General features: G+C 39.9%; 2 protein-coding genes across 2 annotated transcripts in view; one reads left to right on the top strand and one right to left on the bottom strand.

Moving 5' to 3' along the window:
- Positions 1 to 2,574, top strand: part of LOC139466758 (tetratricopeptide repeat protein 17-like) — an 84,291-nt gene extending 81,717 nt beyond the window's left edge. Inside the window, exons 28-29 of the mRNA XM_071248423.1 lie at positions 503 to 646; positions 1,688 to 2,574. Of these exons, the coding sequence (XP_071104524.1) occupies positions 503 to 646; positions 1,688 to 1,798 (255 nt within the window). The 3' untranslated portion in view covers positions 1,799 to 2,574. The remainder of the gene's footprint in view (positions 1 to 502; positions 647 to 1,687) is intronic.
- A 3,260-nt stretch (positions 2,575 to 5,834) lies between these two features.
- The window catches only part of LOC139466757 (lipase maturation factor 2-like), a 56,109-nt gene continuing 43,480 nt past the window's right edge, over positions 5,835 to 18,463 (bottom strand). The window contains exons 13-16 of the mRNA XM_071248421.1: positions 17,404 to 17,528; positions 16,137 to 16,356; positions 15,217 to 15,328; positions 5,835 to 14,455 (exon numbers count right to left, since the gene is read on the bottom strand). Coding sequence (XP_071104522.1) covers positions 14,306 to 14,455; positions 15,217 to 15,328; positions 16,137 to 16,356; positions 17,404 to 17,528 — 607 coding nt within the window. The 3' untranslated portion in view covers positions 5,835 to 14,305. The remainder of the gene's footprint in view (positions 14,456 to 15,216; positions 15,329 to 16,136; positions 16,357 to 17,403; positions 17,529 to 18,463) is intronic.

Below are 18,463 nucleotides of genomic sequence, written 5' to 3'. Positions count from 1 at the left end.
CACCTCACTATGGGAATTAACCCCACTCACACCTTCCTATGGGAATTAAACCTATTCACACCTCCCTATGGTAATTAACCCCACTCACACCTACCTATGAGAATTAACCTCACTCACGCCTCCCTGTTGGAATTAACCCCACTCACATCTCCCTATGGGAATTAACCACTCACGCCTCCCTATGGGAATTAACCCTATTCACACCTCCCTATGGGAATTGACCCCACTCACACCTACCTATGGGAATTAACCCCACTCACGACTCCCTATGGGAATTAACCCTATTCACACACCCCTATGGTAATACCCCACTCACACCTCCCTATGGGAATTAACCCTATTCACACACCCCTATGGTAATACCCCACTCACACCTCCCTATGGGAATTAACCCTATTCATACCCCACTATGGGAGTTAATCTCACTCACATCTCCCGAGGGGAATTAACCCCACTCACACCTCCCTATGGGTAATGCATAGATACATGTTCGGTGTTCCAGGACACAGCACTGATCAGCATGGCCAACGTGATGCACCAGACCGACAACCTAAACGATGCTATAGTCATCACTAACATGGCGCTAGAAACATCCGCTAATTTAGCTGTGTCACATTTCACCCTTGCCAACCTGTATGCAGCAAAGGTAAGTTTGACCTGAAGCCCTGTGAATATAGCGACTACATGTATATTCAATCATCTTCCAAATTCTGTTGATTTTGAGAGACAATTTCACTGAATCATTCATATCTCTCCTGGGCCTACATGTCTAAAGTAGTATTAGCGCTGACCCATGTGAAGATCCGGGTTAGAATTGATCTTCAGCAACCCATGCTTGTCATAAGAAGCAACTGACAGGATCGGGTGGTCCGTCTCGCTGACTTGGTGGATACATGTCATTGTGTCCTAATTGCGCAGATCGATGCTAATGATGTCAATCATTGGATTGCCTGGTCATACAGACTGCCATCAGATACCTGTAATATTGCTGAGTGTGGCATTAAACAAAAAACCCAAAGTTAGTTCTAACTCTCATGTTAGCTGAACACTACCAAATAAGGATTGGTGCAAACAGGTCCACGACAGTCCAGTACTCACCTACTCAGCAGAAACATCTCAGTTGTTGTAATGCTGTTGTATTGATGTATTTTTGATAGGGCTGGGAGGGGTCCAAAGGTACTACCCGGGTACCCACCACCCTATTACCCGACCCTACCCGGGTACCCGCTGTAGATATTTAGAGATAGGTACAAACTGTCCGATTTGGAAAAGTTTGACCGTAGCCCTGGCAAAGTTTATTTAGATACACGAGTAAAACAATCCGCTCAAGCAGACACTGAAGTTTAATGCATGAAGTTTTATCTTTATTCAAACATAAAAGTAAGAAGGAAGGGTGCATTGTCAGAAAAAAATGGGAATATTAGTGACTTATAGTGTAACCATAGAGTTTTAGATAATTTTTGTCATTAAACAATATATATCACGTGATTAATCACAGGTCCGGGTAGTCCTGTGGGTACCCGGGTCCTATTCAGGACCCATTCGACCTGTGTACCCGAGCTACCCGTCCCAGCCCTAATTTCTGATTTAGAAATTACCAAGGCAAACTTTCCGGAAATTAATGGATGTGGTATAAAATGTATGCCACATGTAATTCTCGATGTAATTCTCCATGTCTTACTTTCAGGAACAATGGGACCATGCTGTGCTGTTTTACAAATCAACGCTCTCCTTACAGTCCCACTTCAAGCCTGCCCGAGATAGACTAAATTATATCCTATGTAAAGCCTATGCATAAACACAGTCCCAGCCCTTATTGTCAGCATTAGCTTAGAGAACGTTTTCATATTCACTCATCAGAATAATGGACAAAAATTGTTTGCCAAGTTGACTATACAGTTCTATGTTGATGTTATTTTAAATCCTTGGTTTTTTGTTTGTTGTGTTTTGAACCATCTAGAAGTGAGTAGTTTTACGGATGACATTATATTTTTAGAGTTTTTTAAGAGTTGATGAAAAAAGTGCCCAGAGTTTCTACTTTAGTTTACAATGATAAAGACTAATTTAGCATGATTATTAATGAAAAATGATTGATATCCCCCTTAATGCTCAATATTGTATTATGTTTCTCTAGAAAGTGAACTTTTACTTGGTTGGTGGAGTCTTTGATTCATTTTGTAGTTTGATAGAAATATTAGTTTCTTAAACCTTTTTTTTATCTCTGTTCATCGAATCATTAGACGTAGAGTTGGGAAATTATGTCTTGGTTTCCAATGGAGATTAACATACTGCAATCCGTGCCAAAAACTTATAGCCCGAACATGTCTCTTGACATTAATTTTAGTAGATCTTAGATCTTAGTGAATATACTTCTATTTGCAAAGCTTACTAGGCCGGAAGAACTTTTAGTAGACTTGGAATATGGACTAGTGGCCATATACTGATACTGTTGTTGGCTTCCACCAATGGCTCTGTTCCTGGAGACTTCAGCAAGACCTGTAGACAGTGGCACTGTTCCTGGAGACTTCAGCAAGACCTGTAGACAGTGGCACTGTTCCTGGAGACTTCAGCAAGACCTGTAGACAGTGGCATCCTCCTGGAGACTTCAGCAAGACCTGTAGACAGTGGCATCCTCCTGGAGACTTCAGCAACAACTGTAGACAGTGGCACTGTTCCCGGAGACACAGCAACACCTGTAGACAGTGGCTCTGTTCCCGGAGACACAGCAACACCTGTAGACAGTGGCGCTGTTCCCGGAGACATAGCAACGACTGTAGACAGTGGCACTGTTCCCGGAGACTTCAGCAAGACCTGTAGACTTTGGTGCTATTCCTGGAGACTTTAGCAAGAAATGTAGACAGTGGCACTGTTCCTAGTAGTGGTGTAACCCTATGGCAATAAAGTATGGTATCCCTATACAAGACCTAGCAGTGTTAGAAACTGGCACAAGTCCTATAGTCCTTGCCAAACTGCCCAATAGTTAAGGTATCATAAGGACAGGTAGAAATTTGCCCTTTTTGAAGGGTTTTGCTATATGTTATCATTATAAGGACTAGTGGTCTAAAGCTGTTAGTTTCTAACCCTGCCTAGATACAATGTATCGTGATACAGGGGTTGTAAACTGATACATCAACCCCTGTACCACGATACATATGTTACATAACACTACAAGTTGTCTCAGTGTTAAAAAAATAACAGAAACTCTTCAACAGCCAGCTTACGCAGATTTTCTCGTATCTCCCGGTTGTCTAAATAGCAGACCATTCACAGTGCCCTATATGTTTCTACAATATCCCATCCTTGATCTCTGAAATTTGGAAACAAATGATGCTGGCTTGTGATTCACTGCATAAAGAAAGGAGATCAAGCTATGAAATAAAAGTACTGTATCGAGATACAAATCATACTGCAACCTGCTGTATCGTTACACCCCCGAATATGTTTCTAGGTTTGTCAGCACCATAATTGTGCTCGGGGTTTCACCGAAGTGGTAAATGTCTGAGACCTGCATCACTTCGGGCATTTCCCCCACATTAAGCTGACACGCTGTGATATAACTGGAATATTGTTAAAAGCGGCATTAAACCCAACTCACTCACTCACTCTCCATAGTCATGCAGATAGAGTGTCTGCCTGGAGAGGGGGAGGTCTGGGGACCCTTAAAACCAAAACAGGCTGAGGTCTTGAGTTGTTTCTGAAGCCAATACAAGTCACAACTTAACTTGGTGCTACCTTAATCAATTTTATTCATTTTCAAGATTGTTCCATGAAGTTACCATTACAAATCATTGTAGCTCTTCCACCAAGGGTAAATGTTTCTGATGATCTTTTTGCAGAAATCCATCTTATTGTATTGTTTTATTTTGCAGTGTAATATTAATTCTGACCTAAATGATTTATTACTTTTACATGCAAGTACAATTTTCTACAAATATTATATTTCTATATTTTAACCATATTTTCATGGTATAAATCGAAATAATAAATCTTGTTTTGAAAAATGACAAATAGCATAATATTAAAGGCAGGATACAGCGTGATTTGATGAAATTATTTTTGTGATTGTTGACTTCATATTGAATACATGCCATAAATCAGTAGATGTGTTTGAGAAATTGTAATTGTAATTGTTTGAATTACGTGCCAAAAACCGAAGCAGACTTGTCCTTTTTCCCAAATCTATGTAACAAAAAATGCAATTGCAGCCCTTTATGCAATCAAATGATTTGTACAAATGTTTTCCAGTTTATTGCCAAGATGACTGATGGTGGGCATTAATGTTTTCCAAAGACATCAAATATCTAGTGGTTTGTGCCATGTTTTAACATGTGATCTTGATACAAAAGCCTCCCCTCATCTGTTTAAATTGACAATTTTGGTCCATATCAGTTTTAATCCGAATTCTCCAGTCAGTCAGTCAGCTACGAAGCTGTGTGGTTGAGCTTGTCATAATGAGGCACAATATGCTGGAACATACTCTACGAATTCTAATATACTACTCAACATTTGCTAAGGATCACATCTTTGAGTGAGTTGGGTTTAACGCCACTTTTAACATTATTCCAGTCATATCACGGCATGCCAGCTTAATGTGGGAGGAAAGCCCGAAGTGATGCAGGTCTCAGACATTTACCACTTCGGTGAAACCCACGAGCACGGGTATGATGCTGACAAACCTAGAAACATAATTGGGGCGAACCGGGATTGGAACCCACAATCATAGGTTTCTGCCGTGCCCAAGGGACGCAATTCTGCACAGCGAATAGCGGTGTCTTAGACGTCTGGGACAGCCATGCCCCCCCCCTTTAACCTTTGAACATTCAGACAGTGACAAGGACAACTTGACTTTCTTATCCTAACTACTGAAATATGATAATAGGGGGGAAACACTTCTAAAGATGAATAGACTTCAAATGAGCCTTGTTCTGCTTCCATTAAAACAGATTTCCTCTTACTTTGTTATTCCCTTTACTTTACCTATGACTAAAGATGGCTGTTAGACAGAAGTTAAAAAGCAAAGATGCTAGTGATGACATCCGTCACTTCATGGTCTAATTTGATTGGTAAACAACATGAACTTCACCACTACAACTTCCAACAGTATCTTGGCAGTTTTGGTCCTTAGCAAATGTTGTGTAGTAGATTTCAAATTTTGCATTGAACTTTAAGTACTTTGTTGTTATATTTCAGTAGCTTGATGTAGTAAGTTTTTATTTTTTTGTAAATTTTCAGTAAATAGACAAAAGGGCAAAAGAATCATTGCTTCTCCAGACGTTTTGTGAAATCTTTTTTTTCAAGTGTGGAAAACATTGGCTGCCAGTGAATAAGAATGTTTGTCAGAGATTTGAAACACATGCTCTCTTGTCTCAGGACCATGCCTTAAGCCAAAGCATGTCTGATAGGAATGATTTTAATTAATGATTTTATGTATATTTTATTCCACAAACCAGAAAATAGAAATAAATTTTTATGTTTTCAATATATTTGTCAAGCTTTCTTTACATGTGTATAACTCACTCCAGACATGGCTATTGTAAGACGTGTGTCACTCTCGGTAATTTTAGTTGTGTAGTGAGTGAATATTGCGGTCTTTGATGTATGAACTCTGTTAATGAAAATGTGATAACAAAATGACATGGACAAGACTTACACTGAGCATTTTCATCTTCAAACCACGGGGATTCTCCAGCAATTTATGCTTGTCATTCGAGGCGACTAAATGGATCTGGTGGTCAGGTTCAGTGACTTGGTCCATTGTATCATTTCCCCAATGCTTGGAACGGTGCTCATGCTGTCAATCACTGGACACCATGATTTACAGAGTCTGTGTTAAACAACATACAAACATACTAACGAACTATTTTTTCTAAAGAACTTTATTGCCATGTATAACAAAAATACTACAGCTGGAAAATATGGAAGTGGATTTTGGAGAAATATTTAGAAGCTCGGAGAAAACGTAGTAAATGCATGCAAAGCTGTAAACCGTTAATTACATCAACATACAAAGTGATAAATTTGGCGCAATTATTCATTAGGCAAAAGTGTTATAAATTTTTCAAAACCCTGGAAATAGTCTAGAGCTTGTGTAGTGTTGTCAACTTGGATGAAAACAATTATAATAGTTCCATATTAAGTTTCTCCACAAGTATCATATTTCCTCAAATAAACACCCCCGGCATTTATTCTTTGAGCATGCTTCCAAACCTAGTGGTAATTTGAGACCCGGTGCATAATATAACAGTGTCGCACAATCACTAATAACGTGACATACAATAGAATTCGTTTCTGAGCCCAGGGCGAAGTAATTGAAAGCTAAAAATACCAAGCACTTATTGTGTTGTATTCAGCTTCATGCTGGGTGCTTATTGGAGGAAATATGGTCACATCACAAAGTGTTTGTTTCCTTGACGACAACATATCACCAGTATCAGTAAACGTAGGTGGGATATAAGAAATAGATCTATCACAAATATAAAATTAATCTTCAACTTGAGCCTGATATGTAAAACTGTGAAATACCTTTCCAAATCAGAACTGAAATTTTTATAACTATTAATTCTCATATTTAGAAGAAACAACATTGCCTATAAGTGGTAAGCATGATATTCGTTCACCTGAGTATATTAGATGAAATTTTGAGAAAATATTGATTGCAATTATGCAGGGTGAATCAACATTCAACACATGATCTTAACTGAGCATCTTCAGGACATGACTATAGGTGATGACGTTTTCTTAAATTCCAAGTCAAACAGATTCATAAACTACATGTCTATAACAACTACTGCTAGTTATTCAACAAAAGCTAAAAGTGACATGTAAAATATTATGCTGATTTGCATGTAAACACCTTATCCCCAGAATTCTAACTTCTATTGTGGGGAATAATTCAGTTAAACACTAGGAAGCTACTAGATAATTATTTTGATAACTAGATACACAAATAAAACTAGGAATGTGAAAACATCTAACTTTTCAATTTAAGCTAAAAATATTCAAAATGCAACTTAGTGTTAGTTGAACAAAGCCATCTGGTTTGTATAATGTATTTGTACAGAATACAACTAAAAAATATTAGAATTTGACAAATTCTGGACACAATATTGTCAGTTATTGCAATCAATGCTAACGGCCTCAATCAATAGAATTACGAATCAAGATCTTGAGAATTTGAATTTAAATTTAAATCCACTCCACCTGCGGAATGATCAAATGTAGAGACCTACAAAATTGAACAGTCAAACTTGACAGATAAACAAAAATCCCCCAAAAGAACAGTGAATACAGAACATGAGTATATTTATAGAAAATAATGGTCCCAATAAACAAAAGGTTGCTGTTTGCTCATTTCAACAATAATATATAGAAATGACTGACTAAGACTTAGAATTATCTCCCTTCAACAAGTGTATATTGAACTTGAAACACCATACCTTCAAAACATAGCACCATTAAAATAATTCACCTTCACAAATGAAAAACATTGTAAAGAAATATACAACAAGCATAGACTGACGCAAATCTACATATGTAACAGCTGGATGCAGCTTCATCAGGCAAGCATAGACTGGCGCAAGTCTATTTTAGAATATTAACAGCTGCACGCAGCTTCATCAGGCAACCATAGACTGGCGCAAGTCTACATATGTAACAGCTGCATGCAGCATCATCAGACAAGCATAGACTGGCGCAAGTCTATTTTAGAATATTAACAGCTGCACGCAGCTTCATCAGGCAACCATAGACTGGCGCAAGTCTATATAGGAATATTAACAGTTGCACGCAGCTTCATCAGACAAGCATAGACTGGCGCAAGTCTACATATTATGTAACAGCTTCATCAGATACTAAGGTTTCACACAATATTGATTTTCTTTCACCATATTTACTTACATCACTGAACAAGTTTTGGAAGAAAGCCCAAGTGATGTAGGTCATACTACTTCCCTCATGACCACAGCAGGTGCTGACAGATCATGGCTTATAATCCGGACGAATCTGGGATTCGAACCAGGAGATCCTGGCAGTAAGGGAAGCAACTCTGCACAGCAAATTGTGGTGTCTTAGATTATTATAGGTCTTTCATAACTTCAGTTAGCCAACATTGATCTCAGTGTCACTTGTAAAAGTAAATGTCATTTTCTTTTCTGAAATAAACAAATTTATATATATTTCCCTTGTCATAGTAACAATGTTGCAAGCAAAGGCGCTAGCAGACCATGTGACATGCCAGCTCCTAGTAACACAAATACAGAAGTCAAACATAGTGAGTATTAATAGCAAAGTAAATACATGTACAATATATTAGTAGTGACAAATAACTAGGTGTGCTTCATGCGAGAGGAAAACCTGTAGTAATGGAGATCTTGGTATTTACCACTGTGGTGAAATCAAAGAGCACAGGAAACAAATTGGTCGGCTGGGATTTGAACCCATGAACATAGTTTTGTGGCATTGTCAGAGCAAAGTGGGGCGCCTTAGACGACATGGCATCCCTGCCCCTAGGCCTTCCACATGACAAGTGAACACTTTAACCACTGGCCTATCCGACAGTCCCCCTAAGTGAGTATGGTTTTATGCCACTTTTAGCAATATTCCAGCAACATCACACCGGAAAATGGGCTTCATACATTGTACCCATGTGGGGAATCTAACCCGGGTCTTCGGCGTGACAAGCCAAAGCATTAACCACTAGGCTACCCGACCGCCCCGAAAATTGAAATGACTTCATTTGCTTTCACTATCTGTGCCCCATACTGCCGAGTCTACTCACCCGATGTAGTCTCTTGAAAACATTTTCCTGCACTTCAGTACAATGTAGACTTGCTTAGCTGAGTGTACTAGACACAATAATGTTACTAGACTCGACTTCAGACTAGTGGCTAAGTTACAATCTGTTTTCACGATTATTTGCAGCACATTTTAACAAAGGCAAGAAGTTCATTTAAAATGTTCCATCAGAAAGACAATATTTTCAGAACTGATTAACAGAATCAGTTGAATTCAATAACACAATCTAGTTGATGGAGAGACTAGCTTGAGATATGAGACCGAACAGAATCACTAAAAAACAACAAAACAACAAACGAAGTAAACACACAACCATAGAAAGGGAGTCGGAGATATGTTGGAGAGGTTGCGCTAACAAAAGGGATCATGGTTACCAAATCAGTAAAGGATTTCAGATGGGATTAACCAAGTTAGTTGTGAAACACGTCTAAAAAACTTTGTTCAAAACCCGTCAGAAAATGCTGCCAGTCTTAAAAGTTCACACACTACCATGACCATTCAAAAAAATATGCAACACATGAAATAAAAGATCCTCTTCATCCTCGGTGATGCAGGGTATTATATCTCCATTCTTTCAGGATAAACACCCTGGACTCCTTTGCCACCCTAGCTTCGTTAAGCAAGTAATGTCACTGTCTCCATGTTTATCACTAACAGAATTTTTCTCGTTCATGAGTGAGTGAGTATTGTTTTACGCCACCTTAAGCAATGTTCCAGCAACATCACGGCAGAGGACACAATAAAATGGGCTTCACACATTGTTCCCGTGTGGGGAATCGAACCTGGGTCTTCGGCGTGACAAGCGAATGCTTTAACCACTGGGCTACCCCACCGCCTCTCTCGCTCATGAGAAAACTTTGAATGGATGGATGGTTTTAGCATCGTAGCATTTGTATGGCGCTTAATAACAAGGCTATCATAGTGAAGGTTCCTGGGTCTTATCAGAAACATGAAGACAAAAACTACCCTGGATAAGTGAGGATGATTCGACCTCAAACTTTCAACGAATCTTTAAACAATATACCAATCTGTAAAACAGTCACTTAGTTTAATTGAGAAACTGTATAGTGCTGGTATTTATCTAAAATCAGTTGTACATACAAGGTCATTGATTTGTAAATTTGGAAGTTTTTACATCCTTATTTTATAAATAAAAAAATTAAATCAATATTGATTAAACTATCATGGCAATAAATTATTCAGTGAAGAAACAGATATCAACATCTATGACATAGATACGAAATAGTTATAACATTTCTCATGCAAGTTATTCTTCTATCAGGCCAAACCAATTTATATACCGTATTCGACATATTAAGCGCCCGGGCGCTCTCAAAATTGGAAATGGTGGGCTCTTATTAGAATATAATTTTGGTGAGAACAAAAACAGAGTTGAAAAATTGTATATTTCGTACAGTGGTTTATGCTGACAGCCTGAAATGATTCAAAAGGAAAGTATGTACGTATCATACACGAGAGATATAATTTCCAGAATTTAATTGCCCACAATTAAGGGTGCATATAACACACGAGTGTGTATTATACACAAGTAAATAAGTCTTGTGTACATTGATCAATCGGAAGGGATGCTAATTGGGATTGTTCACTAGCAAATATATTAGCAAATATTGCCATGGACACTTATTAGAGCGGGGCGGTTATTACGTCGAATGCAGTATTTGTTTTACAGGTGCAACATGGCCGACACAGGGGACACAGAGTAATTCTCTCCTTGTTTTATGCATAAGTCTAAGAATCTCATCCAAATGTCTTTTGACATCAAATATACTAACACAAGTTTGTGAAAGTTTCAAACCTTGAGGTTTGTCAAGGGGGAGATTCTATTTATCATCCAAATCATACTTCCAACAGTAAACAGTAACAACCAGTGTCTTGAGTGTAAAAGGTACTACCCGTGAAGATCCGGGGTAGAATAGGTCTTCAGCAACCCATGCTTTCCGTAAAAGGCGACTATGCTTGTCATAAAAGGCGACTAACGGGATAGGGTGGTCAGACTCGCTGACTTGGTTGATGCATGTCATCGATCCCAATTGCGTGGATCGGTGCTCATGATATCAATCACTGGATTGTCTGGTCCCGACTCGATTATTTACAGACCGCCGTCATATAGCTGTAATACTCCTGAGTGTTGCGTTAAAAAACAAGCAAAAAAGTAAAAAAAAGTAAAAGGTACAGGTAACTAGCTTCAGAGGGAGATTAGTGATGTCATTTTGATTGTGATGTCATGGTAACCATGGTAACTAATGATTGCGACGTCAAGGTAGCCCACGTGATGTTTCCTGTGGAAGTCAGTTTTGGATGATAAATGCATAATTTTTGGTTGAACTTTTTTTTCTAGAGTTTTTTGAAAGAAATGACCATGAAACAACCGTGACTTGTGTTTGTTATTCTGTCTCTTGCATCTTGCCTCTTGACAAAAAATGTGTAAAACATGGCAACAAACAGGTTTGGCCTTTTTACAAAACATACTTCACCATTCACAAAAACCAAGGCCACTTCAGTTTTGACACGTCTATTAAACCCTCTCCCTCAGCTGTTAACACTCGACACATCTAAATAACCTGTACGGCTTCGTAATGTTACATATAGATGAGGTTCTTACCTCACTGTGTTAGTAAAGTGCATCTTAGGCTAAAACATATGCATAAATGTCTCAGGCAATTCAAAACTATGTCAGAATTCACCCAAGAAAGTTCCTATATGTGCAAACATAATTCTGTTAAGTGCAGTGTTTTAATAAAGTTGAATATTGTGCCTGTGAAAAAAAAAGATTTCAGCCTTCTGCGTTCTGTAAAGCTGACATGTTTGACATGTGTCAAGTTTACACAGCTACAAAATGTAGGCAAAAAATTAGCATGTGCTAAGGCTAAAAAAACAAAGTCTAGGTTCTCAGGCAATGCCTGTATCATGAAGTATGCCGCATGTTTCGTTTTTATTTCCATTTTAATTTTTTTTTTTTAAATCTTCATACAATGCACTGCATCACTGCGCATCTTGTGTTATGGTTATGGCGGCTCTAGGAGTTTGTATGCTTGTTTATATAGGGAGGCCTTTCCCAGGTTGATGGGACACACATGTGTCTTTGGGTACATCCTTGTCTGAACAAGCAAAAAAAAGCACCGACCACCCTTTATTTTCAAAAGTCATTGCCTGAGAACCAAATTTTTCATTTTTTAAAGCCTAATATATCCTTGCATACATTTTTTAAAATATTTAGGACGATATTTCTGATATTTCGAGGGAGTGTATCCAAACACAAATTCGGGGTCAGCCCAGTAGGTAATGTCTTCAACAACAGAATTCCACTTTAATCCAATAGAAAACAGAAGTCTCCATTGCCTCATGTGAAACTTCCACTGCATGACAGTGCCGTCACCTGATTTCGAACACCTGACTGGTTCATTTTGTTTTGTTTGTTTGTTGTTTAACGTTACACTCAGCAATATTCCAGCTGTATGACGGCTATCTGTTGATAATCGAGTCTGGACCAGAAAATCCAGTGATTGACATCATGAGCATCGATCTTCGCAATTGGGATATGATGACATCCAAGACAGACTGTTTTGACAGGTGTACTGTCATTTACATGAACCAAAAGTTGACATGCCTGACATGTACACGGACATGCGGGCAGTTTTCATGACGTCACACCTCTCATTACAAGAGATTACAACACAAGACCCGTGAAGATCCGGGGTAGAATAGGTCTTCAGGAAACCATGCTTGCCGTAAGAGGCAACTAACAGGATCGGGTGATCAGGCTTGCTGACTTCATTGATGCATGTCATCGATCCCAATTGCGTGGATCAGTGCTCATGATGTCAATCACTGGATTGTCTGGTCCAGACTTATTTATTTACAGACAGCCGTCAAATAGCTGGAATGTTGCTGAGTGTGGCGTTAAACAACAAACATATGTTATAAATCACTATCAACATAACTGTTCGAAAACAGGCGTCGTTTGAAAACAGGGTACTTGATATTTCATAAAAACATAATTGTACCAACAGTTCTATCTCACAGCGGCTGGAAACAGTGCCAGGCATATCCAGGCATATCCAGGAATAATGTTAGAGAGAGAATGGAACCTTGTGCCACACCCACACAGTATCATGGTACAGTATGACCTACAGTAATGCTGTCGTGCAGGGACCAGATGGCGTGGACATTGATCCAAACTTTGGGGACGAGATCAAACATGTCAGGCAAGAGATAGTGCTTCATAATGAAGCGTAACCCCACTTCCTTATATAGTACGATCCCACTCACCATTTCTAGGTCAATTTGAATAGATCACTGATTAATTTCACAATCTGATTGCCGGGTACCATCGAGTATTTGATCTACCTTGAAACAAAACAGTAATGCTGAGCATACTTCTCAAATGACTATCGGAATATGAAGGAATCGAGTGGTCCTTAACTTCTTTAGAGTAGTATAATAACACTCAACAAAAAACTACCAATGACCATCCTGTGTCCGAAATAACTGCCTGCGCTAGTAACTTTTCTATGGGGCTGCATGAAATTTTTCTCCACATGCCCGACTGTCTAGCAGATAATTTTAAGACTACTTATGTATTCAGTTTTATAACTTCGTGTAGATTCTCAAGTAATTGTTTATTATTTCAACTGAATCAAGACGTAATTTGTCTCTTATTTTTTCACGAATTTTTCAATACTTATGATGTCTGAATGCAGGCAGGTAACTTCGAAGATGGGCTGGCAACACTTATGGGTCCCCTGTCCGACTGTCCTGTTTGGTTTTAAGATTATTTCAAACACTGTGACCATCCGCTATGAGATAGAACCTGGGAACTGAAGTATTATCCTACACAGTATCTGATCTCCGAGGTTGATGTTCCAGCTTATGAAGTCTTGAATCTTGAATGAGGACAGCACTGTCAGAGGCTGGTTAGCCAAACACCAGGCTGTTTTACATCGGTATTCACCCTGAACACCAGAATCTCTACTTCTGGTCATACTGTCTCAGTACTAGAGCTGGGACGATACACCAACTGTGCCATCCTAAAATGTATCCTGATACCTTATTCACGATCCGATATGTGTCACAATATATGCATGTGCTCTATCTGTGGAGCGTAAGCCATCTTTTTCATAGACAAGATATTCAAATACCTGGCACACTGATGATTTACAGTTGGCAGTGGGAAGTATGGTGCAAATGAAATATTTGTTTTCACTATTAACTTGCATGACTCATTAGTGTTTAGTGGAACAGTTATTAAATCAAACATTTAAGGTCAGAGTCTATGTTTTTTTACTTAGTGTGTGACTGTGATCGATACTTGTACCGAGAAGTAAATAATCGCGTTCCACTGATGTATCGGTGCATCGTCCCACCACTACTCAGTAACAGGCACTGACATAATGAATCCAACTCCGAGTGACAGTGACGTGAGAAATACACTGTATCCTTTGTCAGGGCTGTGATAACTTGGTTATCAGCCCCAACTGAGTATCATGTATCATTAGAACAGGTAGCAGTTGAGCACGTTTACAACGAGACCCGATCCAAACACAGACATGACAAATGTAAACCCCTCTGGCTGGCCGATCATATTCCGTATCCACTTGATTGCCTCCCTCACATAGCCCTTCATCGTCGCCTTGGGTACTGGCTGCAAAATAAATAAATGCTTGTTTATGTGAAAGTATTGATAAGGAATTTGACTTTGAATTTCACCCACACCTCACCCTCCATCCATTCATCCATCGATCCATCCACTAACAACCCTTCACCCTCCATCCATTCATCCATCGATCCATCCACTAACAACCCTTCACCCTCCATCCATTCATCCATCCCCTAACAACCCTTCACCCTCCATCCATTCATCCATCGATCCATCCACTAACAACCCTTCACCCTCCATCCATTCATCCATCGATCCATCCACTAACAACCCTTCACCCTCCATCCATTCATCCATCCCCTAACAACCCTTCACCCTCCATCCATTCATCCATCGATCCATCCACTAACAACCCTTCACCCTCCATCCATTCATCCATCGATCCATCTACTAACAACCCTTCACCCTCCTCCATTCATCCATCGATCCATCCACTAACAACCCTTCACCCACCATCCATTCATCCATCGATCTATCTACTAACAACCCTTCACACTCCATCCATTCATCCATCGATCCATCTACTAACAACCCTTCACCCACCATCCATTCATCCTTCAAACCATCCACAAACAACCCTTCACCCTCCATCCATTCATCCTTCAAACCATCCACAACCCTTCACCCACCATCCATTCATCCATCGATCCATCCACTAACAACCCTTCACCCTCCATCCATTCATCCTTGAAACCATCCACAACCCTTCACCATCATCCTACCACCCACACCTCCCTCCATCTCACCTCGGAGAGTCCTCTCTGTTTGATGTATTTCATCAGCTGTTGGTCCTCTGCATGCATCACTGGGAGATATTCAGCCTTCTTTTTCCTCAGCCACCAGTTCTTGGTGGAAAATCTGTACAAAAGTTTAATGGAATCAATAGTTGGTTAGTACATATATATAGAACAGAACTGTCTACAGCAGCTAAAGTTATTAAAATGTGTGTAGTCTTATGATAGGGTTTTCCTATCAACTACCAATTAATAATAGTTTCCTAGCATCTTCCTGGGATGTATATTATAAATAATACAGTTTTCCTGTCAACTACCTGCCAAGTGTGGTATTAATGATACAGTTTTCCCACAACTACCTGGGATGTGTATTGTAAATAATACAGTTTTCCTATCAACTATCTGGGATGTGTAGCATTAATAACTCAGATTTCCTGTGTACTATCTGCCATGTGTAGTATAAATAATTCTGTTTTCCTATCAACTACCCGTCATGTCTGTAGTATTGATAATACTGTTTTCCTATCAACTACCTGGGATGTGTATTATTGATAATACAGTTTTCCTACCTGCTATGTGTAGTATAAATAGTACTGTTTTCCTATCAACTATCTGGGATGCGCAGTATTAATAATACAGTTTTCCTATCAACTACCTGCCATGTGTAGTATTAATAATACTGTTTTCCTACCTGCCATGTGTAGTATAAATAGTACTGTTTTCCTATCAACTATCTGGGATGCGCAGTATAAATAATACAGTTTTCCTATCAACTACCTGTCATTTGTAGTATAAATAATACTGTTTTCCTATCAACTACCTGTCATGTGTGGTATTAATATTACTGTTTCCCTTTCAACTACCTGGGATGTGTGGTATTAATAATACTGTTTCCCTGTCAACTACCTGTCATGTAGTATTACTAGAAGTACCTGTCGTTTTTCTTGCTGCTCGAGGTGTAGTAGTAGTGATACAGTGTTGCACGGATGTACTTTGGAGGTTTGCCGGGGAAGGGGTTCTTTTTCAACAGCTGAAGGACTTCTTTCTGGTTGTTAAGCAGGCGGTAGATGAGGTTGACAAACCACGGGTTGTGTTGGTAGTTGCCGAGGGCGGCGAACCACATCTGCCAATCAAGTCGGGGCTGATGGGGTGCTGGAGATATAGCATTCACTCAGTCAGGAATATCCACAAAGAATGGGTGGGATTTCTTTTCAATAATTTCATAAAAATGTTTCAGATAAAGTGTGCCCCGTGGCAGTAGTGTGATATGTTCAGTAAGAGTTCAAAGTAGCAAATACTCCAGGAATACCACGATTTTGTATATCTGTTAGACCCTTGAAGACCCGTGAAGACCTGGATTACAATTGGTCTACAGCAACCCATGCTTGTCGTAAGAGCTAGTGACTAACGGGATCGGATGGTCAGACTTGGTGACTTGGTTGATGCATGTCATCGCATCCCAATCGCGAGGATCGATACTTATGGATGACTTACATTCTGCCATCATGAAGCTGGAATACTGAGTGTAGAGTAATAGACCAAACATTCATATATATCTAGGATATATAAAGGGTATTTTTACATACACCATTCATGTTTATTACAAAATGTTGTTGTTGGTTTGTTGTTTTACGCCAAGTCAGCAATATTCCAGTTATATGACTGCAGTATGTAAAGATGAGTCTGGACCAGACAATCCAGTCATTGATATCAGGAGCATCAATCCACACAATTTTGATACGATGACATGCTTCAACCAAGACAGCGAGCCTGACCACCCGATCTTGTTAGTCGCCTCATACGACAAGCATGGGTTGCTGAAGACCAATTCTACCAAGGATCTCCACGGGTCTTCATAATGTTGAATCTGCATACCAAATATTTGCGTCCCTCTTACAACACTTCTGACTCCCGAACATCCTCTGAAAAGATCCCCACATATGAGTAAGTGAGTTTTTTAGTCTTTTAGTAATATTCCAGCATATCATGGCGGGGGACACCAGAAATGGGCTTCACACATTGTACCCAAGTCGGGAATCAAACCCGGGTCTTCGGCGTGTTGAGCAAACACCTTAACCACTAGGCTACCCGAGGCTACTAGGCTACACTAAGCTACATGTAGGAGAAGGGGCTGGCAGCCTCGCTGGCCTGACTACACAAATGGAAGGAGGACTCCTCGTCACATCAGTCACCACTTACCGACAATCGGAGGTCGGAGGGAGATATCGCCCGGTTTATAGAGGAACTCGTACTCTTTCCAAACGCCATCTTTCTTGTTACTTCCTTCAATGATAACCTCGGGGCGACCTTCCACTCCCGTCATCCTGCAGAACATTCACATCATACAAACATAGAACTGAAACTGATTACTTCATGAATTATTCCACTATAAGGCGACGTGCATACCATGATGCAGTTCTCTTCGTCAAGTATACCAACTCCGGGCCAACAGGTCCTTGTTTTAGCCCCATAATGCAGGCAGGGTAACAACAAGTACCATCTTTTGTATGACACTGGGGATCAAACTACCAACCATCCATACTTTGAGCAGAAGCTCTATCCACTAGATCACGGAGGTTGTAAAAATGTGACGTATATCAATTCAACAGTAAATGACAACTCTAATTTCTCTGAAACAATGCCTTTGTTGAACAGGTCACAGGTCATAATGTCAAGGCCTAGTATGAGTGAGTGAGTTGGGTTAAATGCCGCTTTTAACAGTAGTCCAGTTATATCGCGGCGTGTCAGCTTAATGTGGGGGGAAAGCCCCAAGTGATGCAGGTCTCAGACTTTACCATTTCGGTGAAACCCACGAGCACGGTATGGTGCTGACAAACCTGAAAACATAATCGGGGCGAACAGAGATTGGAACCCACAATCATAGGTTTCTGGCGTGCCCAAGGAACGCACAGGAAATTGCGGCTCCTTTGACAACTGGGCCACCCGTCAAGGCCTAGGAGAAAATGGGCAACATATGGGATCATAGTCCCTCATTAACACTGCGAAGAGTTTCCCTCCTACTGATTGTTGTATTCAGATGAAATCATGGATGTAAGCCATGGCTGGAGGATCCTGTAACAAGGTAAGGGAGACAACTCTGCATGTGAGGTTCTGCACCTTGAACCACCAGGTCCCACTACAGAGACGCCCAAAGTGACCCAGTAAACACAAGCAGCGTATCACTGACAGGCAAAGGAATGAATTGAAGCAATCTGGGCCTTAAACCAAACAATATCAGTTCCTGGCAAAGGCTACGGGA

The sequence above is a fragment of the Haliotis cracherodii genome, unplaced genomic scaffold (assembly GCF_022045235.1).
Source record: "Haliotis cracherodii isolate W230 unplaced genomic scaffold, xgHalCrac1.p SCAF_19, whole genome shotgun sequence".
NCBI lineage: Eukaryota > Metazoa > Mollusca > Gastropoda > Lepetellida > Haliotidae > Haliotis > Haliotis cracherodii.
This window is presented reverse-complemented; position numbering and strand designations above follow the sequence as displayed.